This window comes from Protomyctophum parallelum (assembly GCF_964188405.1).
Source record: "Protomyctophum parallelum genome assembly, chromosome: 9".
Taxonomy (NCBI): domain Eukaryota; kingdom Metazoa; phylum Chordata; class Actinopteri; order Myctophiformes; family Myctophidae; genus Protomyctophum; species Protomyctophum parallelum.
The window spans coordinates 33,228,808-33,241,525 of NC_139706.1; the positions used below are offsets into that span (position 1 = coordinate 33,228,808).

Consider the following 12,718-nt stretch of genomic DNA (forward strand, 5'->3'; position numbering starts at 1 on the left):
TAATATAATAATAATATTCTATCAATGTTAGCTACTTTATGTCTCTGCAAGCTCATTTTAATAGCTTGACCACAAGTGTGCAGTATAAACTGAGTAGGCCTCTAAAGATTTGAAGCTATTATTGTCTCTGTCGGGTAGAAACCTCATATGTCCAAAACTGTTACTTTTCTAATTTAAATTCAAATTCAAAAACAGCAAAAGCAGCAGATGTGAAAGCTCAAAACTGGTTTCGAGCTTGTGGATTTTCTACTTTTGATGTTTTTGTGTGACACTGTAGTATAATGAAGTAATAATCCATCTATAATAAATGTACCACGTCTCTGTATGTCTGTCTGTGTGTACGTCTGCAATGCACGTAACTCAAGAACCGTTTGCAACGCCGACTTCAAATTGCACGTTCCACACACCCCCCCCCCCCCCATCTCCATATGGAGCCGTCCTGTTCTGACATCATTCTGACATCTGCATATACTCCATATTTGGGCATGCCTGACAAAGAATATATGGATATATGGGCATAAAAGGGATCACGGACATAGTAACTGGGGGGGGTGGGGGGGGGGCGTTCCCAACTTGCATCGTTCCAAGTAGGTCAGTGCCCAATGGGCACTGCTCTAGAGGCTCTGGACAGGGCTCAAATTAACCAATTGATCACACCTGATCACCCCTAGATCTCCATATATGGAGCTGGACTGTGACTGACATCACAATAATGTTCTGAAATCTGTATAGACTCCATATTTGGGCATGGACACAAACATAACTGTGGTGGGGCATGCATTCATTTCCAAGTCGGCCAGTGCCCAACGGGCACCGCTCTAGGCTCTAGTAATTATAATAATAATCTTTATTGTCCCGAAGGATATTCGTCTTCACAGTCTGTTCAGGCTAACCTGACTTCGCCAGATTGCAGCAGTATTGAGTTCACCAGTTCCCTCCTCCTGCCTGCATCTGGGATCTCTCAAGCAGAAACGATGAACCCAGAAGCAGCGGGACAAACATTTGATATCTCCATAATAATTTCGAGTTGTAGTCTGGTTAGGTTGTGTTTACATTTGCGCTGTGGCAGCGCTTCAATATGTCATAAGTCTCGCGTTGATCCCGCCTCTAGCGGACTCATACAGCTGCATATCGCTCCGGACAGAATTGGACCGGAGTACATCATCTCTGCCTGAGAGTTCCCAGACTCTCCCTGCTGGCAGAATGCAAATGTTGTCCAGCAGGGAGAGTGGTTTCACCAAGCTATGTTCAAGCACCCACATCAAAAACAACACATAGCCCATATCACCAAGATAATACAAAACATAGGGCATTAATTTGCCCTATGTTATAGGAACTCATAGAAAGCCTTGTCAAAACTAAACCATTAGTTCTTGGGTTTTCAACCGGTGGTCGAGGTATTGCAGGTGGTCCCAGGAATGGTGCATGAACCCCCAACACTATTGTGTCAGGTGGATCTATGATGGACCCACCCAACACAATAGTGGTGGTCCCCAGGTTGCTCTTAGTCAGGATTCTGGTTCCTGGGTTAGAAATCTGTTGAAAACCCCTGCATTAGTTCCTGCCAAATTGTCACACACTCAGGCCAATAGGATATTTTTCAAAGCCGATGGAGTAGTACATTTGATGAGTTGACTGGTTCTTTAGTGAGGTAATTCTATGTTCCAGAATGCATAAGATTCGATTAAAAATGTTAGTAGTTTCTTTTTCTCTTTGTTTGTTTGCACCTAATCAAAGGATGGCAGTGAATCGAGCACCTTGTTAAAGTGTCGCTTACAGAACTGTATTCATTATTGGATTGGCTTTCTCATCACTTTCTTGCCGCTTGTATATTGGATACTGAAACAAACAAATATTCCCACAGGGACTAATAAAGTTTAATATCATATCTTAAAAGTATAATGAACATCTATAAAAGGCCTAGCCCCGGCAGTATCTCCTAGAGGTCGAGACCAAAGCTTTACTCAAGTTACTTTCTCTACACTTTGTTCCTTCCGGAATCTCATCAACTTAATATTATCAATCTACTGTTCACAGACGGCAACATAAGAAAGAACAAGCGCTCTTTGTGGCCAGGCGAACCAAATGGGCCTAACCTTTCATAGCTTGAAAGCTGTGCGGGTCGATTATCCATTAAAATCCATTAGGGGCCATATCAAAGGCGCGCGAGGAAATTTGGCTTTCATAAAGCGCTTTAGTTAGACATGCACCAGTGATCATGGAGTGCAGTCGGTACTGATCACATCAGACAGACAAAGGCGTATTCACAGTCATGGCCTCATTAACAGCCAGTCGAGCCTTAATGAGACTCAAGTGTCTTTTTACACAAATTGTCAACCATGATCCGATGCCCCGCCATCATTCAGTCGGGGGGCTTTTTGGCGCTCTTGAACTTTAGAACAGAGGAGTCATACTCGTAACACTTGCCTTTATTTTTTGCTTTTGTGAGGTAGCAAAATAAAGCTAGTAAGCTACATATAGCTACAAGTATGAAATGTTGTTTCATTCTCAACTCCAAGCTGAGAAAGACTGTCAGAACTTAACCAACGTAATTCTTCTGTAATCATAGAGTGATTATCACCAAGGGAGCAAAATCAGCTATTCATACAAATTACATTACTTGCAAATGTTACTATCCTGTAGTACATGTTATCTATTTGCACACCAGATCAGGGATTGTATTCATTTCCTATCCCCTATTTATTTAGCAAATACAAAGTACAGTAGATAGCTTGTATACGCATTGTACAGGTGCAGCTGTGCCACTCTGCAACAGCTGCAGTACGGTACCTGCTGCGTCAACACAGTACCTCTGATGTGATCACGCCGTCTACAGAAACATCTGTCTCTACCATGTCTGAACACGTTGGGCACGATAAGACGTCAACGCACGGCAAGGGGACAGGTGTGAAGTGTCACGTTGCTTCCTGCAACAATGGACGCCTCTTATTAAAAAAGGCTCCTGATGACAGCTCTTTTCACCAGTGGCCGGCCTGGACACGTCACTGAACACAAAAGAGCAGTGGACAAGCACCAGGTCTTCAATAGGGTGCCCCCCCCCTCCACTCCCTTTACCACACATGCTGAAATCCCTCGTTACTTTACATTTCATTAGAGCGCATTGTTAGAAAAGACATCACAAGCAGCTCGGGACAGGCCTGCTCTGCTAGATAAACACACACGCTAGAACCAGCATCCGATCAGAACTCCGGAAAATATCCTAGCACATCCGCTCTCTCTTCTCTCTTCTCTGCCTGCCCATACAAGCACATTAATGTGAGCTCATGCGGCAACTGTCTGTATTAGTGTCAACGCGGGAGAGGAATAGTGCTGCGTTTCAGGAAAGCATCGAGTGTGTGTGACCTGAAATGGGCGCAAGAGGCATCGCCGAGTGGCGCGGCGTGACGGCTGACTGGTGGCAGGGTGGAGGGATGATGAGGACAGTTTGAGGACAACCACACACACAGCAGCCTCTCCCTTGGCAGCTCTACTGAGACGAAATTGGTAAGACGAGGTCAAACCCCTGGCATGCACACTCCGGTCCCATCTGGCAGAGGGTCGCCACGGCTCGTGGATGAAAACGTCACACTGACACATTCACTGCTCGCTCACTGTTACCCAGCAGGAATCTTCCCAAACCGTACTGTTCATATTCTGGGGGCAAGCATTCGGGGACAACATCAGATCTACAAGCTCACAACGTGTCACATTGCAATGTGTTGTGAGCTTGTAGATCAGCTGTTTTCGCCAAAGAGATTTGGGGGATCCCCCCGGGGCCAATGAAGTACCTAGGGGTTTAAGGACATGCATGCTTCTCTCTGGAGGTCACCTTCCTGCGTCAGGGGGATTATCAGCGTGTGCCAATGGAGCATGGAATTAATAGTATGCCACAGTTGTCAGCAGTGTCATTTGCCAGAAATCTACCAGCTCTTCTTTCCTCCTCGCTCCTCAATTCACGAGGACACACTGGGGACTGGCATGCCATAAAGTCTAGGAGAATCTGACACCAAACCCCCCACTCAAACTAGTAGTGAACATTTTTGTCACGCCAGCATCGACACACACAGCTCCATGTGGATATTTACAAAGGCGAGTGGGTGCCACACATCACACATTCCTTTGTATGTTCTTAATTGAGAGAGGCGGAGAGAGAGACGGTGTAGAATAAGTCAGGAGTGAGGACTCAGGAGGGAATGCTCGTTTGGCTGAATCTGATCCTACCTGTAGGCCAGCAAGGAGTTCAGAACAATGGTCTTATACAGTACTTAAGTAAGATGCATGAAAGACCATTGCAGTGCATAGGTACGCATAGGATTTGCACATCTCAGGACTTTTTCAATAAATGCACACCCAAATGACAACCACTGGCTCCCCTCTTTAGTTGTAATTGCCTCGCTTCGGTGAAGCAGCGCAGCACAGCACAAGCATGCACTACTTAGAAATGGATCTCAAGGCTGAAACTAGAGAATGAAAATAAAAACAAAAAAGTACAGAAATATAGACAGAAGCTTCCACTGCTGCCTAGTCACTGGCTCAACCAGTGACCACATACTGTACGAGTTTGAATCGGATTCACATCTTCTCTTGCATGTCTTTCTGCCCTGCCCTATCTAATTGAAGCAGAAATTTGAAAAAAACAAAATACATACATACTGTACATACATACATACTGTGCATACATACTGTACATACACACACACACACACTGCTTAAGCCAGCTACTGTATGTGCACTCCACCTCAAATCTCTTACTTTTAACAGTTTTTCTTGCATATTTCTTATGCAAGACTTGCAATAAGCTACGTGTAAGAGAAAAGTGACAAGTCAAAGTAATAAGTAAACCGTAACTGAGATTATTACCGTGTATAAATTATAACTGTGACAGAGAAGAAGTCCTCCTTACAGCGGTGTCTTCATAGCTTGGCATGTCCAGACTAGGACTATTTCGTTTTTAGCTCTGGCCGATTGGTGGTTCCAAGGGGTCCACAGCTAAATGGTTGATAGATACAGTAGGAACCAAATGGACCATGTTATAGGTCTGTAAGAGAAGACACACATGGAACCAAAAGGGCCCTTATGGCAGTGGTTCTCAACCTATTCAAGCCGAGACCCCCCAAAATAAGGTAATAATTTGAACTGGGGACCCCCCAAAATAGCTATAAGCTCACAGATATTTTCAAAATGTTTGCCCCTTTCTTATATTATTTTACAATTTGCCCAATGTTTTACCATGCAGTTGTTATAGTATAGTTTACTTACTTTTGATTATAATTTTTCTTTTTTGTATTAAAAGGCTTACATTGTCACTTCACTGTCACCCGCTTGGTCCCATCAGTGCCAACATTCGCACTTAATAATAACCTTGGTGTGACTTTCGATAGCAATCTAAAATTTGATAAGCAGATCAGTTCTGTGATCGAAGCAAGTTTTTTTTAGGCTTTTTCTAAGGTAACAACCTACTGCCCCCTACATACAGTACCTTGAGTCAGCCACGCTTTTATTTATTTGAGGCCATATTTGTCTGATTTCATTAATCCATATATCCCAACCAGAACCCTGAGATCGGCTGACCAGTCGCTCCTGATTGTGCCTGATGATATGCAGTACAGAACCGTGGCCAGACCCAGTCTCGGGAATGCCCTGCTGCTTCATATTCGCTCTGCTCGGTCATTGGTTTTTTTTTCTTGTTTTTTATTACTTTTTATCCCACGATTTTGCAACCCATTTTTTCACCCAGTGTCAATTACGGTATCTAATGTAATCCTGGGTGCAAGACTCTCTGCCAAGCTGGGGAGAACTTCTTTTCACCCGACAGGAGGGAGTTTCCCTGGTTGGACATAGCACGTGGAAGGAACACGTACGTTATTCCAACCAGGCGCCCCGGGTGACCAGGGGGAGGCAGTTTAGAGACCAGGATTACTGCATGTTTTTTGTGAGGGTACCTACCCTAGGGGACATGGGGAGAACATGCAAACTCCACACAGAAAGGCCCTTTTGTCAACCCCACCCAGGGTATGGGCACTGAGGATTTTCTAGCTGTGAGGCAATTTACAATTTACAATTTAGGCATTTAGCAGACGCTCTTAATCCAGAGCGACTTACATTTAGGCAAGAACAAAAGCATGGGAATACATCACATAAAAGCATTTATCATGAAACATGCGTAAGCTAAGAAGGTAACAGCGGAATATCTATATGACTATACATATACAACTATACATACACTATACATAATAAACTATACATATTCACTACTATGCTATACATATGTACTATGGCGTGCTATGACTATCTACAATACAATTATAGTGCTGTCTACATAACATGCTATAAGTCTGTGTCAAATGCTATCTAAGCCAACATAAATGCTATCGAAGGGGTTAGGGTAAGTGCTATGGGCCATGATGGAGTCTGAAAAGGTGGGAGCGGCGACAGCGCTTAGACTGTTCCACCGTGCCCCCACTGTCATTGGCAGTTACAAAAGACTAATTTTGCCTCGCTCGCTTTCAATGTGAAATTAGCTTATCCCAGCCTTCACAGCCTACCTTTGATGTACTGCATATAATATTGATATGTTGTTTGATATATTGTATTGAAATGTTGTTGTATTTTCGTGTTTCTTCTTTTTGCATTCCTTTTTTAATCGTATCGTGAGTTGAGTGAATCGTTACATGCCTAATATATATATACATATACTGTACATATAATATATTAATGCATGGTTCAACTTTGCATAGGCAAGCAAATACATGTGCAGACACATCATACATTCACACAATACAGGCACACTTTGCAGTAAAGCATGACATCAACTCACTTTTCCCCCTGTAGCTTGTTGGTCTTTACTATCAAGTCTTGAGTTTGGTCTTTGGCAGCCTGTTGAAAAGCAAAGATTCACTGCATTATTTAATGTGATTATTAACATTGTTTGTAAAAGACCACAATACATATATAATTGTATTTGTAAGTATTTGATATACAAGTCTACAGCCTGGACTGAATATTAAGAATGTGGGCAGATACACGGTGAACCGTGTACAAAATAAAATACAATAAAATAAAATAAAATAAAATAAATGAATATCCGTTTTGGACTGGATTGATTGAAAATTCAAAATATCTCATACAATATAAATAATGTAAATTATATTGTTAATAAATGTAACCTATACAATACTGTTCTGCTCTAGCAGTATTACACGCTTGTTATTCTTTCAAGTAGAATGTTGAATAAATTAATTTGTTCTAGAATTGCTTGGTTCCAATATTGGACCATCGGTTGAACCATTTGACTTGGTTTGTTGATTTAACCAACATACAGTATGTAACATAACCATAGCTGTAGCCGCCACGAAATCTATGACATTCGCATCAAAGCAAGGGGTACATTAAAGGAGAAAGGCTGCATCATATTCTACAGTTATCATCATCACTCATCACTCATCACTTTAGTTTTTCAGGGCTTGCCTTTTAAAATAAACAAAATGCTTTGCTCAAAATGCTTTGCTCTGGGGGGAAAAAAAGTGTCCGGAAGACAGATGACCGTAACTGGCTTGTTAAGTGTTCAAGGCTTATGATGCAATGTTAATAATGTTTAACATGCTTAACAATAATAGTCAACAACAATATGGTTAACCACGGATAACCATGAACACTCCATATATATAAGTTTTAAACAAAATGCACGCCCACACACGACACCTATTGTTATGGTATGATTGTGAATTTGTGGAGAAAAAAAAAGATTTTTTTCCTGCCCAAACTTTGTTTGTAGATTTTGGTCTACAAAATATATAAGTAAGTAAGTAGCCTTGCCGAGCCATGAGGCCCATAGGTCAGGAGCCTATCTCCTGTTTCTGTAGCGTGAGGCAGCTTGATGTACAAGTACACCCCCTGGACATGACGCTAGTATGTCGCAGGGACTTACCCCCAATCCAACCCTTGATGCTGAGTTTCAAGCAGGGAGGCATTGGGTCCCATTTTTAGAGTCTTTGGTATGACCCGGCCGGGGATTGAACCCCGACCTCCCAGTCGCAGGGCGGACACTCTAACCACAAACATAACACATGTAAAATATATACACACAACATAAGACTTACACAGAACACACACAAATCACCTCCCTCCCCCCCAGGCCTAACACAAACAGGAACAAAACAAAAACAAACACATCAGAACTTAAGGAATAATAAAATAAATTGAGACAAAACCATTCTACAGACATACTGTATCTATATCATGCATGGACAAGGCTCCATTATTATCCATTTAATATAGGCTATTATCATTTATCATCACAGGAAGCATATGCATTTCGTCTCTGTCTGGTGGAAATCTCATATGTCCAAATCTGTTACTTTTCAGGATTCACATTCAAAAATAGAAAAAGCTTGTAGATCTGCTACTTTTGATACGTTTGTGTAACGCTGAAGTAGGGCATTACGAATTACACGTTAGAATGTGGATATAGGTGGTTTCCGCTCGACAGAGACAATGCATATCCTATAATCTCTAGTCTATCCATTCTCTGCCTGTTCCAGCGTATCATTTACATCAACGATCTGGTCTCATTTGGATAGAGCAAAGTCTATTGGTACTGTAGTTTGACACATCATCATGGTTAAAGACCGATTGTACCTTTAGCCTTTTGGTCATCTCCTCACAGCAGGTGCTCATGGCCTGTACATCCTCATGTACACTTTCCAGCTCCTAGGGAAAAGGTTTGAACATGTTACGATAGCAATGGAGAGACTGCCATCTTCTCCACATAGACCTTAGAGATGCACATTTGTGGCACTCTTCTTCTTTTACTGTATGTATTTTCCATTAAGCACATGAATGAAGCCTGTGCAAGTGTGCATACATGTAAAACACAAAAAACATTTTGTAGAGATCAACCAAGTGCTTAAAGGAAATAATATAAATTAATAGAGTTAAAGAAGTAAACGCAGCTTGGTGCTTCTATGATCACCAGGAACCAGGATAGCAATCCGAGCACTGAAAAAATAACGTAGGAGAGAACGTAAAATCAATGGACTTCAATCATACTTGCCCTGATGAAGTGGCCAGAGCTGCCAGACAAATATTGTTTTTCCTGTGGCAGATTTGTTTGATTACCAGGCTACTGATGAAGACCAGTTTGGTTGAAACATGTTGAAACATTTTACGCCTGGATTGTTCTCTCTTTTACAAATAAAGTTTGACTTGACTCTCGTTTGGCATGCTGACAGCGTGACACCAGTCAGTGTGTGGTATTGTTCTTTTATAGCTGTTGCTCTCTCATCCATTGATCAAACGGTGACGTTGTAACTTGTAGCCTGTATGGAGTGCAGTGCACATGCATTTTGTTACCTCTTTAACATCTTTGAATATCCGTGCAAACTCCTCGTTGATGGATAGACTCCGTCTTTCTATGTCGCCTCGGAGGTTTCTTCTGGTACGCAGACTGTTCTCTGTGAAGAACATGGACAGCGCCTTCAAGGCCTCCAGCATCTCCTACAGAAAGGACGATGATGATCATGAAGCAGTAGCATTTACAATTTACTTCACCTACTCTCGTCTGGGGTTACATGTGACCAAAATGTGGTTTGCTGTTTCAGTATTCAATCTATTGTGTCATATAATCATACTGCGCTGGTTCACATTTTCATGTCAAGGACCTCCACATTGATATGAGCTGACAGACATAGGCGTCGTTTCTGTGAATGCCTTCTCACTGGCGGTACGCTAGTGACGTGCACCCAGTAGTCCAGTACCTGCCTGTAGACCCTATCGCAATTTGGTGTTGGGGGAATTTCTCACTTGAACTAAGTCAATGGGTCCCTAGACATGAAAGATCAATGAGGTGCTTGTCCGCCATAGTGCCACGAATGGCGCAATGGCCACATCAAAAATGGCCGCCATCGGCTATGATGAAAATCCAACCTTTTTGTTTTTTAGTGTTTAAGCACATGTAATACATTCATTTTGACTAATTGTGGTGTGTGGAATTCATTTCTGATATTGTTTTGATGATTTGGGGTGATTTTGACCTTGAAAGGTCATAGTCAAGGTCATTTTGCTATTCCACAGACCTTGGCCATAACTTGTCCATTTTTAGGAGTAAGAACAGGAACAATAAGTCTATTTCAACTAAATCTGACTCTTAAAATTAATTTCTGATATTGTTTTGACCATTAGGGATCATCCTGTCATTGAATTATTGATGTTAATGTCATTTTTCAATAATTCGATTATGATTCTTTAGTCGCTTTTACTATATATTTTCATGATTTGTTTTCTTTACATAAACAAAATACATGGGCATGAGCAAAACAACAACAGCACCATATGTGCTGTGTGAATAAGCCCATTGTACAAAAGACTCTGTCCATGGCCCAAATGAGCCAATTCATTGCTATGGCAACCCCATAGTGGAGGTAAGTCAATATATCATAAGAATCGTTCACGTGATGGTACAAGCACCAAATTTGGTACACAAGTGCTTCAGAACCTACTCTCTCAGAAAAGTACGTTGTCCACTTGAAAAAACTAAATGGCCACCATTTTTCAAGATGGCCGCCAAATGAAAAGGGCCTTTTGTGGCAGTTCTGGACAACCGTGGGTCTGACCAACTCGAGACCGGGCACTGCACTCCCTGTGTGTGTGTGTGGAACGTGTGTGTCGAATTCGGTGAAGTCAGTGGGGCAAACGGTTCTCGGGTTACATGGATTACAGATGTACAGACACACACAGACTTGAATATATGTCAATGGGCAATGCCCATTGGGGGTTTTTTTAGATGATGGGTAAGAAGAGAGAGATGTGATGTCAGGTGGTGTGGGCTAAGAAGTGGTCAGGGCTAAGATAAAGTATATGAGATGTACAGTAAGTGCAAAGAGAGATGGTGAGGGAGGGAGAAAATTATTTGTACCAATTGACCAAACAGTAGACAGTAGTGTAACAGGTTAAGGTGAGTATAGAGATGGAAATGTTCTAGCAAGTGAAGCCAGTGTATTGAGAATATGGGACATATGTGTCAGGAGTTATTTGCCGTACGGTTGGAAACGGTGGCACTGATGAAAAGGAGGCACAGCTGGAGGTGGCAGAATTAAGGATGCTATGCTTCTCATTAGGAGTGAAAAGGAAGGACTTGATCAGAAATGACTAAATTAGAGGATCAGCCCAGGTTAGAAGGTTTGGGGATAAAGCAAGAGAGGTGAGGTTGAGATGGTTTAGACATGTGAAAAGGAGGGATGAGGGTACATTGGGAGAAGGATGCTGAAGATGTAGCTGCCAGGTAAGAGGATGGCCAAAGACGAGGTTTAAGGATGCTGTGAGAGATGACATGAAGGTGGCAGGTCACAGAGGAAGATGTAGAAAACAAAACCAAAAGGGGTCCTCCCCTTTTCCCTGTGCGTGCACACACACACACACGGTACTGTACAGTACACTACAGTATGTTACAGTACAGTATTGTAAAGTACAGTAACGTGCGGTACGGCATGGTACAGTATGATACCATAAGGTATGGTACAGTACAGTATGATGCCGTACAGTACAGTAAGGTACAGTATGATACCATACCGTACCGTACCTTACTGTATGGTATCATACTGTACAATACTGTACTGTACTGTACCGTACTGCATGGTACCATACTGTACCTTACTATATGGTATCATACTGTACAATACTGTACTGTACTGTACTGTACTGTACCGTACTGCATGGTACCATACTGTACCATACTGTACCTTACTGTACTGTACGGCATCATACTGTACTGTACCATACCTTATGGTATCATACTGTACCATGCCGTACCGCACGTTACTGTACTTTACCATACTGTACTGTAACATACTGTAGTGTACTGTAGAGTACCGTGTGTGTGTGTGTGTGTGTGTGTGTGTGTGTGTGTGTGTGTGTGTGTGCACGCACAGGGAAAAGGGGAGGACCCCTTTTGGTTTTGTTTTCTACATCTTCCTCTGTGACCTGCCACCTTCATGTCATCTCTCACAGCATCCTTAAACCTTGTCTTTGGCCATCCTCTTACCTGGCAGCTACATCTTCAGCATCCTTCTCCCAATGTACCCTCATCCCTCCTTTTCACATGTCTAAACCATCTCAACCTCACCTCTCTTGCTTTATCCCCAAACCTTCTAACCTGGGCTGATCCTCTAATTCAGTAATTTCTGATAATGTCCTTCCTTTTCACTCCTAATGAGAACCATAGCATCCTTAATTCTGCCACCTCCAGCTGTGCCTCCTTTTCATCAGTGCCACCGTTTCCAACCGTACGGCATGGCTGGTCTCACTACCATCGTATACATCTTCCCTCTCACTGGTAGCCTTCTGTCACAAATAACTCCTGACACATATGTCCCATATTCTCAATACACTGGCTTCACTTGCTAGAACATTTCCATCTCTATACTCACCTTAACGTGATACACTACTGTCTACTGTTTGGTCAATTGGTACAAATCATTTTCTCCCTCCCTCACCATCTCTCTTTGCACTTACTGTACATCTCATATACTTTATCTTAGCCCTGACCACTTCTTAGCCCACACCACCTGACATCACATCTCTCTCTTCTTACCCATCATCTAAAAAAAACCCCAATGGGCATTGCCCATTGACATATATTCAAGTCTGTGTGTGTCTGTACATCTGTAATCCATGTAACCCGAGAACCGTTTGCCCCACCGACTTCCCCGAATTCGACACACAC

The 12,718-nt window shown here is 42.4% G+C and overlaps 1 protein-coding gene across 2 annotated transcripts in view; it reads right to left on the reverse strand.

Annotated features, from left to right (window-relative positions):
• cog6 (component of oligomeric golgi complex 6) overlaps positions 1-12,718 on the reverse strand; it is a 55,385-nt gene that overhangs the window by 39,936 nt on the left and 2,731 nt on the right. For both annotated transcript variants that reach the window (XM_083772965.1, XM_083772964.1), the window contains exons 2-4: positions 9,352-9,495; positions 8,638-8,709; positions 6,818-6,876 (exon numbers count right to left, since the gene is read on the reverse strand). In XM_083772965.1, the coding sequence (XP_083629091.1) occupies positions 6,818-6,876; positions 8,638-8,709; positions 9,352-9,495 (275 nt within the window). The remainder of the gene's footprint in view (positions 1-6,817; positions 6,877-8,637; positions 8,710-9,351; positions 9,496-12,718) is intronic.